This window comes from Maniola hyperantus, chromosome 27 (genome assembly GCF_902806685.2).
Source record: "Maniola hyperantus chromosome 27, iAphHyp1.2, whole genome shotgun sequence".
In the NCBI taxonomy this organism is placed as follows: domain Eukaryota; kingdom Metazoa; phylum Arthropoda; class Insecta; order Lepidoptera; family Nymphalidae; genus Maniola; species Maniola hyperantus.
The window spans coordinates 4,586,326-4,602,178 of record NC_048562.1 but is presented as its reverse complement, the minus strand read 5'-3'; the positions used below and the strand labels follow the sequence as shown (position 1 = coordinate 4,602,178).

Sequence of the window (15,853 nt, the reverse complement as noted above, 5' to 3'; positions counted from 1 at the left end):
ATCCCTTAGTGTGGGGTATCGTTGAATTGGTTTTTTATTTAAAAATATTGTGGGTGTGGGAACATCATTTTTCGATTTCTAGATCCGTTTGTAAAATATGTTTTAAAGTGCTAATTTTTATTAGAGTCAAGTGTCCCCCCCCCCCCCTCTATCAGCCAAATGGTAGTATATAGGAACATGAAAAAAATTACACACAACACAACACAGCAGTAGTATATATAATTAAATTTAAAGGAAAACTGTCATGGCTAAGTAGGGTTGACAGGTTAAGGAGTTACATCTGTTTTTCGAGGATTGTGACTACGGAACCCTACACTGCGCGTGGCCCGCTACACACTTGGCCGGTTTTTTTAGAAACATAAATCCTCACGGATAAAGTCGCGGGCGTCATTTAGTTTTGAACATAGTAAATATTATTGCATGCCAAATATTCAAATAGACACAAATGCTTGGCACAATATTTTATCACTTGAAAGTGTATTGTTTATAGAACAATGCTATTAATATGTTTTATATCTAGAATAGATATGAGTAAGTTTAGATACTAGGTATATTAATAGCAGGTGTTTCATGATAAAAGTGAAGTCGAGGTCATGCAGTCTCAGTTTAGATCATAAGATTATGAGTTACTAAATAAGTTTTAAACATCTTCTTTTTTACGAATGTAATAAGAAAAAAAAACACGTAATCTTTATATATGTATAAAATTCAAAGTCCTGACTGACCGACTGACAGACTGACTGACTTATACATCAACGCACAGCCTAAACAGTTGGTCTTAGAGACATTAAATTGGGTATTTGCCTCCAATTTTTTTATTACTTTATTATAAGCTAGGATAAAAATAATGACGTTAACTGAAAAAACTAATTAAATCGATCTAATAATAAAAAAGTTATAAGCATTTAAATATTTCTGATTAGACAGAGATAGCGATATATAATTATGACGCCATTTTGACTAATGCCATAGTAGCTTCGTGCGGTTTCATACAAATTTTCGTTTTGCGAGAAAGGGATAGAAGACCCTCCCACTCAATTAAAATGCCTGTAACTTTGTAAATCTTTGTTGGATTTTAATATTTTTTTCAGCTTACGTCATTTTTTCTATCCTAGTTAATATTTATCAAATTCATAAGTAGTAAAATACCCAATTTCGGGTTTTTTTATATTTGATTTTAGTCCGGTGTAAGGATGCGCTTTTCTGCGCAAACGAATTTTGTCGATACTACATTCTTATAAAAGTGGTACATTCCTTTATGTTTCTTTTTCTTAAGCATATCCGTGTAGTTCAATATGACGAAATAGGCATGTCAATTGAATAACGAGGACCCAATTGAACAATAATGTATGGTAATGTACCCGTCCAGCGAGAATAAACAGCCTTAGACAAATTGACAATACGGCGTAGTTGCGATCTATTTTTGAAACTTTTGAAGAAACATTTGTCGAGTCTAAATTGACATGTTGTTGTTGTTTGATTTGGCTCATGAAAAATGCGACGATATTTTTTTAGTGATGGTCAAAACAAAACAAATAAATTTCACAGAATAAAAAGAAAAGTTCTGACTCATTCACTGACTGACTTATTTACACCCACCCTAAATCCTTGGATCTAGAAAGCTGAAATTTTGACAAAGGTTTTCTTTATAATGGTTATTCATTTTGAATAAAGGCTTTGATTTTGGCTTTCATGTAGCCAAGGAATAAGGCCAGGAAGCGAAACCATGAGCGGTCGTTAGTTAAAAATATACTTCACTAGCCAAAAAACCGATACTAATATTTGAGTATCTATCGATATATCACCGTTTAAATTAAGCTACATCACTACAAGTTTCAAAAATAGAACTCAAAGCATCACTCGCCTCATTGGTCAAACCCTGTGAACCCAAATTAACATGTTGTTGCTCAATTGGGCTCTATTACGCACTATTACGATCATAAATGGGCTATAAAAATGCTACTTTTTTTTTATCTAGTAAGTCGAATCAAATGAAAATCGGTAGGTAACCTATTCTTCTTATAAGTAAGTAAGTAGATCGAAGTATTTCTCAATATAATCTGCTTCTCTCTAGAAATCTAGATTTCTTATTTAATTTGTACAGGATTGATTTAAAAAAAAAATTGATATCTACCGTAATTGGGTTAATCGGATTTTTTTTAAACCTAAATCCACGCGGATGAAGTTTCGCGCATCGTTACGTCTCGTGATGTTTTGTTCAAAAGTGCAAACTTTCTTCGTACAAACGTACCATTTCCGTTCCCGTTTTCACAATGTGCGCCGCTGCTATATTTAGCGCTTCAATTTATTAATACCGGCTTCCTTCTAAAAGAGATTCGAACCCGTTTGGTTCGGTTTAACGGATGCTGTGGTAACGGTGACGCGGATTATGTATCGAGATGAATATGATGTGCGTGCATGCACATTGATTGTAAAACTAGTTTTAGTTTTAGCGAGGCAGTTGTTTTCTGGTGTTTTCCAGTTTCTATAAATTCGATTTTCGTATTTTAATAGTTGTTTAAAAAGAGATTCGAACCCGTTTGGTTCGGTTTAACGGATGCTGTGGTAACGGTGACGCGGATTATGTATCGAGATGAATATGATGTGCGTGCATGCACATTGATTGTAAAACTAGTTTTAGTTTTAGCGAGGCAGTTGTTTTCTGGTGTTTTCCAGTTTCTATAAATTCGATTTTCGTATTTTAATAGTTGTTTAAAAAGAGATTCGAACACGTTTGGTTCGGTTTAACGGATGTTGTGGTAAGGGTGACGCGGATTATGTATCGAGATGGATAAGATGCGTGTGCGCATTGATTTGTAAAACTAGTTTTAGTTTTAGCGAGGCAGTTGTTTTCTGGTGTTTTCCAGTTTCTATAAATTCTATTTTCGTATTTTAGTTGGTTAAAAAGAGATTCGAACACGTTTGGTTCGGTTTAACGGATGTTGTGGTAAGGGTGACGCGGATTATGTATCGAGATGGATAAGATGCGCGTGCGCATTGATTTGTAAAACTAGTTTTAGTTTTAGCGAGGCAGTTGTTTTCTGGTGTTTTCCAGTTTCTATAAATTCTATTTTCGTATTTTAGTTGGTTAAAAAGAGATTCGAACACGTTTGGTTCGGTTTAACGGATGTTGTGGTAAGGGTGACGCGGATTATGTATCGAGATGGATAAGATGCGCGTGCGCATTGATTTGTAAAACTAGTTTTAGTTTTAGCGAGGCAGTTGATTACTGGTCTTTTCCAGTTTCAATAAATTCTATTTTGGTATTTTTGTTCCTAGGTTACAATATCGAAAAAAACCGGTCAAGTGCGAGTCAGGCTGGCGCACCGAGGGTTCCGTAGTACAGTCGTATTTTTTCGACATTTTGCAAGATAAATCAAAAACTATGATTCATGAAAATAAATAAAAATCTGTTTTAGAATCCACAGATGAAGCCCTTTCATATGATACCCCACTTGATATAGTTATCTTACTTTGGTAATTGAAAATACCAATTATTCATGACCACAATTTAATTTTTTTGTGTGATGTAACCACAAATTCACGGTTTTTAGATTTTTTCCCCTTCTGTCTGCTATAAGATCTACCTACCTGCCAAATTTTATGATTCTAAGTCAACGGGAAGTACCCTGTAGGTTTCTTGACAGACAGACAGACAACAGAGTGATCCTATAAGGGTTCCGTTTTTCCTTTTGAGGTACGGAGCCCTAAAAAGTTGCCATCAGAATCGGTACAATTGCCTATCTTGGCAGGCTTGTGCTAGGAGTAGGTACGACAATAGTGCAACGGGCGGGGTTTGAACCGTCGTTGAGCTATTGAGGCTCAAGTGCTTTCAATTATTTTTGTTTGTGCGTGTGCCTGTCAAAGTCGGAGTCAAAGTCAAATAATTTATTTAAAGGAGGTACTATAGTACACTTTTTGATTGTCAATTGTTGCATTTATAAGGTGATAATTTATTACGTAAACTTAACACTAAAGCTACAATGGTTCTAAAAGATGCGACTACTCTAAAAAGTTGCCATCAGAATCGGTACCATTGCCTATCTTCTGTTTACCACCGAACGGAGGCCGCGACGAAAACGCTCCGAGTCGAAATTGTAGCCGTAACTGGCTAGAACCAATTATTTTCGGTCTTCGGCGTTTCGCCTTCACACTGCCTCTCTAAAATCGTTCGCGCGTTGATTTGTTCGTGACACGATGCAAGTGCTTTCAATTATTTTTGTTTGTGCGTGTCCCTGTCAAAGTCAGAGTCAAAGTCAAATAATTTATTTAAAGGAGGTATACTATTGTACACTTTTTGATTGTCAATTGTTGGATTTATAAGGCGATAATTTATTACGTAAACTTAAAGCTAAAGCTACGAGGGTTCCAAAAGATGCGAATGCATTTAAAAAGTTGCCATCAGAATCGGTACCACTGCCTATTTTCTGTTTTTTGCTATTGCGCGTGGCCCCCATTTTAGTGACGTCAGCACTAGACTGGAAGTTTGGTGCTGATGGTATATTTTTACTTAAATATATTATGTCAAATGACGTTAAAATGACGTCATTTCGATGTTAATGAGACATGGTTCCAGCGCAATAGCAATTTGCGGGCCTTACGTCATAATTTCCTTTATAGCTTAAATATGGACAAGACGATAAGATTTGATTACGTCAGCCATTATACTTATAAAATGATTGCTATTTATAGACAAAAGAACTACGCATTTGGAAATGAATTTTATAAATGCGCAGATTTTCGCACTGACCCTGAAGTATAATGGTTGTTATCGGCTTAAAATCTTTTCCAACTTCACTACACGTTGTCATTGTAATGATAAAATTACCTAAAACATCGTTTTCATGAAAAACATTTTTTTTTTTCGTAAAAAGTTTTTGAATAAACCTCTTACTTATTAATATAAGTACCTATTCGAATAAGATAATTTATATTCTACTAGATGAAGCCCACGACTTTGTAGGATTTAGGTTTTTAAAAATCCCATGGGAACTATTTGATTTTTCGGTATAAAAAGTAGCCTATGTTCTTCCCCGGGATGCAAGCTACCTCAATTTCGTCAAAATCAGTTGAAGCGATGGGTCGTGAAAGCCTAGCAGACAGACAGACACACTTTCGCATTTATAATATTAGTATGGATTGTGACAAATGGATTTTTAATCTTTGGTTCTATAAATCTGTCTGTTATCTTTCTCAAGGCAAAACACTCAACCGATAATGATGAAATTTAGCTCAACAGATAGTTTACAAGACCGACAAAGCCTACTTACATTGAGAAATCTCGTACTCCTGAAGAAAATAGGAGTCGCGGGCAAAATCTAGCAAAACAATACAATATATGACTCCTCACGCGCCAACTTTTTGTGTCAAATTTCATGTCAAAAGTACGATTTCAGTCCTTATTTTAAAGGTGAACCGTAGTTTTGACATGACAGTTGACCTATAGAGTTAAAATGGTGCGTGAGGAGTCATTTTATACGGGCTATCATCATCATGATCAACCCATCACCGGCTCACTACAGAGCACGGGTCTCCTCTCACAGTGAAAAGGGTTTGGCCATAGTCTAACACGCTGGCCATGTGCGGACTGGTAAACTTCACACACCTTTGAGAACATTATGGAGAACTCTCAGGCATGCAGGTTTCCTCACGATGTTTTCCTTCACCGTTAAAGCAAGTGATATTTAATTAATTAAAACGCACATAACTCCGAAAAGTTAGCGGTCGAATCCCCGACTTCCTAACCACTAGGCTATCAGAGCTATAGCACAGAATAATTAATAATAGTACCTACCACACGTACAATAGAAACAAACAATTGAAAGTTGACGACCTCCCTGGCGCAGTGGTGAGCGCTGTGGTCTTAATAGTGGGAAGTCCCGGGTTCGATTCCTGGCAGGGGTTTGGAATTTTATAATTTCTAAATTTCTGGTCTGGTCTGGTGGGAGGCTTCGGCCGTGGCTAGTTACCACCCTACCGACAAAGCCGTGCCGCCAAGCGATTTAGCGTTCCGGTACGATGCCGTGTAGAAACCAAAGGGGTATGGGTTTAATAAAAACTGCCATACCCCTTCCAGGTTAGCCCGCTATCATCTTAGACTGCATCATCACTTACCACCAGGTGAGATTGCAGTCAAGGGCTAACTTGTATCTGAATATAAAATAAAATAAACTACTATTGTCTACGTTATAATTTCATGTGCTTGAACTGTGTGGACGTTTTCCATTAGTCATATTATTATTAAGCACTAGAAACCTTTGCATATCTAGTGCTCAATATTTACTTAGTTATAGGCAAGTAGGTATGCGTTTGTTTTTATTTAACACTTGATTGACTTGAGCTCTCATGATTATTCATGTGTAAAGATACAGCAAAATTATCCTACCTACGTCTTGTCTGGACATATTGTCTGAGGTCATGTAGTCTGAAAATTGCTGTCGTAATTTCTAGTGATGTTAGATACGCTTGGCGACTGCCAATAAGCTAACGTGATCTAACAACGAAAACTGGAAAATATCAGTTCGTTACAAATTGGTCGAAACTGCACCCATGCAGTGTTATTGTATCCGGTTCATTGCCGATACATCTAAACTGCTCGAAAATAATAGTGGTATAAAGCGCTTTCAGTTAAAAACACCAATGAAACCATTTAGTTCGTTCATATAAATAAACGTAATGTTAAAAAAACCTATTAATAAAAATCAAAATACCGTAAATCGAATCGATAAAAATGGAGCGTGGCTCATCACTATTTGACCGTGACGTCGTTCGATGCACCAACGCAAGCCGGCCGCGGCCTCCGCGAACCGCTCCGAACCGGTTTTGATCCAATCGACTCGCCGCGCTTCACTCGCGACCAATCAGGGCCCATCACGCTCAGTCGTTTTCGTGCCATCCGCCATCCATGTTCTTTGTTATTTTGATTTGACATATTTATTTATTTACCGCTGCTCTAATTTTACGGACTTGTGCTAAAATAAAACTTGAAAAGACTGTTTTAAAGTGATCTGAAGTTATAAAATTACCGAAATATTGTGTGAAAGTAGCGTTTTAGTGCGAATAATGTTGGACAAGTGAACTATAACTTCTAGAAGACTCGATAACGTTGCTTTCCCATAATCTTATGCTGTTACAAGACCAAATGGTTTATGAAGTGGCTCGGAGATCAGCTATGGTGGTGAACGAGAAAGTGGCGTATCTATTTGGATCTGGAGCATTTTTATTCTTCAATTTAACGAGACAGGACTATAGCTGACCAGTAATATGCTCGTTCTAGAGCAGAGACTTAGTGCACGGCAAATCAGCCGCGGGGTATATCTCCGAGCTAGATTAGTCCACGGGTTAGAGACCAACGGTTGGCGCATGAAGTTTTCCTTGCTCAAAACCGAGGTGGAAATCGATGCTGACCCAGATACGTACAGAGAACTTGCAAGGAGACTACGCGCAGCGAACGTGATTGTCAGGCCGGGGCGAGCGAGATTGACGTAAATATTTACAGTTTTAGACCAATTTTTCTTTTGATTATTGATAACAGTTCCAGAAAGCAGATAGTTTTGTGGTTGCTCTGAAATTTCTAAGACTCAAATTGTATTAAATTTTTCAGTAAACAAATAATCTGACTAATTTTAAATGAATTTTAGCTTGGAAGTTTAAAGTCTAAAAACTGATTATTAACATACAGCTGGGTTGAATAATTTAGAACTTTGCATGTTGATTTTCTCTACAATGTGTAAATCCAGTGAAAAAGCAAATAGAAAAAGATGGATTAGAAATCTAAATATTTGAATCCAGCTAACTCTTCATCTTCATTCAGATAGAATATGAGTAAAAATCCTTTTCACTGAAGGTCTGTGCTATAGAGAGAATCTTAATGCAGTAGGGCGATTGTCTAAAACCTGCATCAATCATTATTACAATCTCAATTGTTCTGATTGGCTGAATTTGTGCGATTCTTGTTGCAACAATGCATTGTAGCCAATAGTGAGCGAGCATTAACCAATCAGAGATGATTGCGACCGTGACATTGTAGCTGTCAAACAACCGCGGTAGGGCCACAGAATATCAGTAAAAATCCTTTTCACTGAAGGTCTGTGCTATAGAGAGAATCTTAATGCAGAATATCAGTAAAGATCCTTTTCACTGAAGGTCTGTGCTATAGAGAGAATCTTAATGCAACATCTCAACACACACACCTTTTTAAGGACCTTCTAACAAAACTTCGAGGCTTTGAAAGGTATCTTACCTCACCATAGCCTAATATTGTTGATTCAGGATCAAACCGAGAGTACTCTCACTCTAGTTCACTCTGACAGCGGTGTGAGCTGTATATCTTAACTCTTTATAAACTCACTTGTTAGACTGTTGTGTGTAGCAGTGAAGCTAAATAGTCAGGCTAACATGAAATATTGTGGGAACCAGCTAAGTCACAGGAAATCATGTGTGGCAGGTATTGAGTACATCTTAGGCCATGCCAGGGCCCTTGGGCACACAAGAATTTGGGGCCCTGTTGGAAAGTAAGAAAGTGAATGTCAAATTTTTTTTTAACAAATTTTTCATCTGTAGAAAATAAGAAAATTACAAAATACAATTTGCTAATTTAGTCTAAAAACTTTTTTTTGGTTAGATTTGCCTTAAATAGAAAGAAAAGTAAAATATAAGCGAATATAATGGGCTTTCGGGGCCCCCTTGACGATGGGAGCCCTGAGCACGGGCCCGTGTGCCGCTTATGGTAAAGACGGTATTATCAATATGGCCTCAATTAGTGTATTCTGTAGTTTTTAGGGTTCCGTACCTCAAAAGGAAAAACGGAACCCTTATAGGATCACTTTGTTGTCTGTCTGTCTATCTGTCTGTCTGTCTGTCTATCTGTCTGTCTGTCTGTCTGTCTGTCTGTCTGTCTGTCCAGAAACCTACAGGGTACTTCCCGTTGACCTAGAATCATGAAATTTAGCAGGTAGGTAGACCTTATAGCTGGCTTTAGGGGAAAAATCTGAAAACCGTGAATTTAGGGTTAGATCACACAAAAAAATTAAATTGTGGTCATGAACTAATAATTAGTATTTTCAACTTTCGAAGTGAGTGACTATATCAAGTGGGGTATCATATGAAAGGTCTTCACCTGTACATTCTAAAACAGATTTTTATTTATTTTTATGCATCATAGTTTTTAATTATCGTGCAAAATGTCGAAAAGATACCACTGTAATACGGAACCCTCATTGCGCGAGCCTGACTCGCACTTGGCCGGTTTTTCATATTTACCATGTACAAATAGGCTGTAAGCTGTATAGCTGTGGTAGCCTAGTGGTTAAGACGTCTGCCTCTTATTTTGGAGGTCAGGTGTTTGATCCTGAGCATGCATTTTTCGCAGTTATGTTGTATTTAACAATGAGGCTAAATAGTCAGGCTAACATGAAATATTGTGGGAACCAGCTAAAGTGAATGATTACATGCAGAGGTCACAGCAAGCACGAGTGGCAGGTATTAGGTACATCGTACATCAATATGGCCTCAATTAGTGTATTCTCTACCTACTTGTTTGTCATATTTATGTTCCCGCGACTTCGTCCGCGTGGAATTAGGTTTTTAAAAATCCCATGGGAACCTTTTGATTTTCCGGGATAAAAAGTAGCCTATGTGTTAATCCAGGGTATAATCTATCTCCGTTCCAAATTTCATCAAAATCCGTTCCGCCGTTTTTGCGTAATTGAGTAACAAACATCCAACATCCACACTTTCACATCAATACTTATAATAAATTTATAATATTAGTAGGACTAGCTGCCCCGGCGAACTTCGTACTGCCTAACAGTCGATTCTTTTTAATTTTTCTCTCCGTAAGAACCATCTTCGTACTTCAAGGAATATTATAAAAAAAGAATTAACGAAATCGGTTCAGCTGTTCTCGAAATTTGCGATCAGCAACACATTCAGCGATTCGTTTTTATATATACACAGAAGATAAGCCATAGTCTAGTCACTAGTGCATTAGACATCTGCCTACTATTCAGGTTAGCAGGTGTTGGCTCCCGGGCACAATACCTCAAACTTTTCAGAGTTGTGTGTTGTAAGCAATTTTATTTATAACTAGCTATTGCCCGCATGCCTGCAACTTCGTCCGCGTGGAATTAGGTTTTTAAAAATCCCATGGGAACTCTGTGATTTTGTGGGATACAAAATAGCCTATGTCACTCTCCAGGTCTTGTACTATACCCATGCAAAAATCGCATCCGTTGCTCGGTTGCGACGTGATTCAAGGCTATATCTATACCCATACAAAAAACCCGGCCAAGTGCGAGTCAGGCTCGCGCAATGAGGGTTCCGTACTACAGTCGTATTTTTTCGACATTTTGCATGATAATTCAAAAACTATGATGCCTAAAAAATAAATAAAAATCTGTTTTAGAATGTACAGGTGAAGACCTTTCATATGATACCCCACTTGATATAGTCACTCACTTCGATAGTTGAAAATACTAATTATTAGTTCATGACCACAATTTTTTTTGTGTGATCTAACCCTAAATTCACGGTTTTCAGATTTTTCCCCAAATGTTAACTATAAGGTCTACCTACCTGCCAAATTTCATGATTCTAGGTCAACGGGAAGTACCCTGTAGGTTTCTTGACAGACAGACAGACAACAAAGTGATTCTATAAGGGTTCCGTTTTTCCTTTTGAGGTACGGAACCCTAAAAATAGCCTATGTCACTCTCCAGGTCTTGTACCATACCCATGCAAAATATCGCATCCGTTGCTCGGTTGCGACGTGTTTGAAGAACAAACCAATAAACCAACACTGACTGTACTGATATTTTTGTTGCAGTGGTTCTCCAAAGGCTATTCCGAGTCCAGTGTTGCCCAACAAGCCTGTCATATCACAACCTGGTGAGTACCACACGAAAATGACCTGCCCCGGCTTAGCATGGGTAGCTTATTACAATTTACGTAAGGATCTCTAATTTTTTTTAGGGTTCCGTACATCAAAAGGAAAAAACGGAACCCTTATAGGATCACTTTGTTGTCTGTGTGTCTGTCAAGAAACCTACAGGGTACTTCCCGTTGACCTAGAATCATGTAATTCGGCAGGTAGGTAGGTCTTATAGCAGACATTAGGGGAAAAATCTGAAAACCGTGTAGTTGTGGTTACACCACACAAAAAAAATAGATTGTGGTCATGAACTAATAATTAGTATTTTCAATATTCGAAGATAACTATGTCAAGTGGGGGTATCATAATATGAAAGGGCTTCACCTGTGCATTCTCAAACAGATTTTTATTTATTTTTATGCATCATAGTTTTTGATTTATCATGCAAAATGGCGAAAAAATACGACTGTAGTACGGAACCCTCGTTGTGCAAGCCTGACTCACACTGGCTGGGTTTTTAAAATAAAATATAGCTGGCTCTAAGGAAAAATGTTGTACTGGTGAAATAGTTTTCACTTATAAGTAGAAATGCAATATTTCATTGATTATTAATTTCTGTTTCCAGCGATTCTTGCTTCAAACAACCAGATGAAACCACTATACTGCTCTGAGTAAGTTGTTATATTAATTTATCACTAACTTATGCCCGCATGCTATGTACGGACTACACTTTCAACCCCCTATTTTCCCCCTAAGGGGCTGCATTTAAAAAAAATCATATGTGTTAAATCCATACATGTTATAAAAAATAATATTTGTTTGTTAGTTAATAAAACCAGTTTTATGGTCCAAACCCACTTATAGTATGTGAAGAAAATAATGTACATCAACTATTAGAAAGAGGTATCAGCGATGATGATGATCAATGTATTTACGGTAGCCAGCAGGAAATATTGTACATCAACATTTAAAAAGAGATTTCAGCTTCGTAGAGCGTTGTCCCTGTCACTCATACCTATGTGACGTTTGTCGGTCTCAACAACAGAGACAACGTGCGCCAAACTCATAAACTACTAGCTGATGCCCACGACTTTGTACGCGTGGATTTAGGTTTATTAAAAAAACCCGTGGGAACTCTTTGATATTTCGGAATAAAACGCCTATGTCTGTTTCCGGGATGCAAGCTAACTCTGTACTAAATTTCATCAAAATCGGTTGAACTGTTGGGCCGTGAAGAGCTAGCAGACGGACAGACAGACACACTTTCGCAATTATAATAATCTATAATACTTCTTATTCTTATTTTGCTTAGTGGGAGGGGTAGTGATATTTGCTGCACTGCGTCGCTCAAGTGCGCTTTGCGTCTTATTTTAGGCTTATTTTTTAAAACTTTTTTCATGTGTAAAATCTGTCAATCCACATTTGGCCGTAGTTGGCATGGTGTATTATGGTCTAAACCTTTCTGATTCTGAGAGGAGACCTCGCTAGGCTCACTGCTGCGCTCAGTAGTGAACCGACGATGGGTTGAGAGGCTGGTAATTAGATGAGGTTGTTTTTTTTGCAGCGGTGGTGATGTGAAGGTGAACAGCCCGCCGTGCCACTCCCCGGGAGTTATCCTACCGGACCTGCCGCAAGCGGCCGAAGATCCTGACAAGGTGATCTCATTTTTATTTTTTATTTTTAGGTTTCCGTACCTCAAAAGGAAAAACGGAACCGTTATAGGATCACTTTGTTGTCTGTCTGTCGGTCTGTCAAGAAACCTGCAGGGTACTTCCCGTTGACCTAGAATCATGAAATTTGGCAGATAGGTAGGTCTTATAGCAGACATTAGGGGAAAAATCTGAAAACCGTGAATTTGTGGTTACATCACACAAAAAAAATTAAATTGTGGTCATGAACTAATAAGTAGTATTTTCAACTTTCGAAGTGAGTGACTATATCAAGTGGGGTATCATATGAAAGGTCTTCACCTGTACATTCTAAAACAGATTTTTATTTATTTTTATGCATCATAGTTTTTGAATTATCGTGCAAAATGTCGAAAAAATACGACTGTAGTACAGAACCCTCATTGCGCGAGCCTGACTCGCACTTGGCCGGTTTTTGATTTATCGTGCAAAATGAATTGTAGTATGGAACCCTCGGTGCGCGAGCCTGACTCGCACTTGGCCGGTTTTTTTTTTTAAATATTTGCCAAGTATTCCCCTTATAAAAGAAAGACGCATAGCGACCATGTGATTTAAATGTTTTTATAACTTTTTGTACAGAACTGCGGCCTGTCAAAGGACGCCACGGCGCAGGAGACGCAGACGTGGCTGACTCGACACCGCTTCACGCAACACGTGCCCACATTCACCAACTTCTCTGGCGCAGACTTGCTGAGGTACACATTTTCATTTCATCATATTATAACTTCACCTCCAGTCTAAGTAAAGTTAGCAATTCATTTATTGAAAAATCTATCAGAACTTAACAAAAGACAAAAACATAAATTAAATTCCCATCACATAAAACCGCTCTCATTAATAATTGTTTTAACGTTATGGCAGTAAAAATTGTTAACAAACTACCTTTGGAAATAAGAGAACTTGTAAATATAAATAAAATAGAAAGCCTTAAAAAGAAGTTATTCGAATATTTAATTAAAAACATTTTTTATAGTGTTGACGAATATCTAAGATGACATTTTTTCCTTTAGTGTGTATTTGGTTACCTTTTGACATATTTTGTATTAAGTACTATCTTGTTTTTTTATTCTTTTGTGACTAAGTATTAAATTTGGCAAATTTTATCAAAACTATGTACACGTTTGTTAGGAATATCATATTGCATGCTAATAGGCAGAATTTGACTGTACCTTTTTGTTTTGTTTCCACCATCTCCACTGTTTACCCAGATTCGCAATAAAGAAATTTGTATTTGTATTTGTATAAGTTTTTATAATAAGCTTCCAGAAGACATATTGGAGATGTCTCTCAACAAGTTCAAAGTTTTCGTAAAACGTAAACTAATTGAAAAATCCTATTACAATGTAAAGGATTATTTAAATGAGAAGCAAGCTTGGGAATGAGTTGCTTAACGGCTTTGTGATAGTTCTAATAAGTTTCAATAATTTTGTAAAGTGGTGATAATGAAGAGAATACCCGGCTGAGTTTGTTGTGGGCTCTTCTCAGACCTGGGCGCGTTTGGAACCCTCGTAGCTTTAGTTTTAAGTTTGTGTAATAATTATCACCACTATATCTTACAAATCCAACATCAGACCATCAAAAAGAGTAATTTATTACCAATTTGAATAAATCATTTGACTTTGACTTTAACCTTTTTTCTTTTTAGCATCTAATCTTTACAATCCAATAGGTCCCCACAACTCCCCTCTAATTCTTGGGCTCACCTAAATTGTACACTAATATTTTTCAAATGTTTAAGTTAGTTTAATACAATACTAGTGGACTACACAAATTTCGAACCCCTATTTCACCCCCTTGAATTGTTTTTGGGTTGAGTTTTCAAAAATCCTTTCTTAGCGGATGTCTACGTCATGATAGCTACCTGTATTCTGCATGCCAAATTTCAGCCCGATCCGTCCAGTAGTTTGAGCTGTGTGTTGATAGATCAGTCAGTCAGTCACCTTTTCCTTTTATATATTTAGATTTTGTTTGTTAATAGACTATCGCGAGATGACATCATACAAATATGCGGCTTAGCTGACGGAATTCGTCTATTCAACGCTCTGCATGCCAAGTAAGTTGGATAAATATTCAGTCATCTTAATGATCAAACCATCGCCTGCCCTCTTCTAAGCACGGCGGGGTGATTACGTAAAACGTTGCAGTAGCGACAGCAACGCGACAACAGTAGCAATGCGACAGACAGTTCATTTGCTGTCTCTCTTCTTTTTATTTTGCTTTGTGGCTCTCTCTAACCGGACGTTTGACAGCAATGATTGCGAGATTTACGCCTGTCGCGAGATACGTAATCACCCCGCGGATCTCCTTAAGAATGAAAGGGTTTTGGACATAGTCCGCCACGCTGGCCAAGTGCGAATCGGCAGACTTCACATACCTTTAAGAACATTATGGAGAACTCTCAGATATGCATGTTTCCTCTCGATGTTTTCCATCACTGTTAAAACAAGTGATATTTAATTGCTGAAAACGCACATAGTTTGCGTTTTTTTTAAATTCAGATACAAGTTGGCCCTTGACTGCAATCTCACCTGATGGTAAGTGATTATGCAGTCTAAGATGATAGCGGGCCAACCTAGAAGGGGTATGGCAGTTTTTATTAAACCCGTACCCCTTTGGTTTCTACACGGCATCGTACCGGAATGCTAAATCGCTTAGCGGCACGGATTTGCCGGTAGGGTGGTAACTAGCCACGGCCGAAGCCTCCCACCAGACCAGACCAGAAATTTAGAAATTATAAAATTCCAAACCCCTGCCAGGAATCGAACCCGGGACTTCCCACTAATAAGACCACAGCGCTCACGATTGCGCCAGGGAGGTCGTCGAAGGTTGAGGTTGCTTGCCAAAGAGTTGCCCAGGATTGAACCCCAACGACCCGACTAGGCGCGGATGTCAGTAGTGAGCTGGCGATGGGTTGATGATGATGATGACTTAATAATTAATTAAGTATTTTTTTTTGCAAGGTTTTTTATACTATAAATATAAACTTTGTTGCGACAGACGCATCGAGCCGCGTCTGACGGTGTATATCTGTCCTGCTGGTTGCAACGTGTACAGCGTGCTTTATTTGCACGCGTGTCGCGCTGCGGAGTTGTTGCACAAGCTGAGGACTTTGCTACCACCCACTGCTAAGGTAGGTTATACAATAACCACAAGTTAGACGACTAGTCGCCTGGCAACTAAGTCGACAGCGACCGTTAGAATCTGTAATTTATATGGAAGTTGCCGTGCTTATGCGCACCGAGTTGCGACAACTTCGTGCGTTGTTATTAGAATACTAGCGCGAGTGCAGTAAAAG

General features: G+C 38.0%; 1 protein-coding gene and 1 long non-coding RNA gene across 5 annotated transcripts in view; one reads left to right on the top strand and one right to left on the bottom strand.

Annotated features, from left to right (window-relative positions):
* The window catches only part of LOC138404311 (uncharacterized), a 132,195-nt gene that overhangs the window by 13,742 nt on the left and 102,600 nt on the right, over positions 1 to 15,853 (bottom strand). The window lies entirely within an intron of this gene.
* Positions 1 to 15,853, top strand: part of gem (transcription factor CP2 like gemini) — a 62,085-nt gene that overhangs the window by 42,946 nt on the left and 3,286 nt on the right. For all 4 annotated transcript variants that reach the window (XM_034982731.2, XM_069507929.1, XM_069507930.1 and 1 more), the window contains exons 13-18: positions 10,826 to 10,887; positions 11,496 to 11,541; positions 12,435 to 12,525; positions 13,138 to 13,253; positions 14,537 to 14,611; positions 15,556 to 15,688. In XM_034982731.2, coding sequence (XP_034838622.1) covers positions 10,826 to 10,887; positions 11,496 to 11,541; positions 12,435 to 12,525; positions 13,138 to 13,253; positions 14,537 to 14,611; positions 15,556 to 15,688 — 523 coding nt within the window. The remainder of the gene's footprint in view (positions 1 to 10,825; positions 10,888 to 11,495; positions 11,542 to 12,434; positions 12,526 to 13,137; positions 13,254 to 14,536; positions 14,612 to 15,555; positions 15,689 to 15,853) is intronic.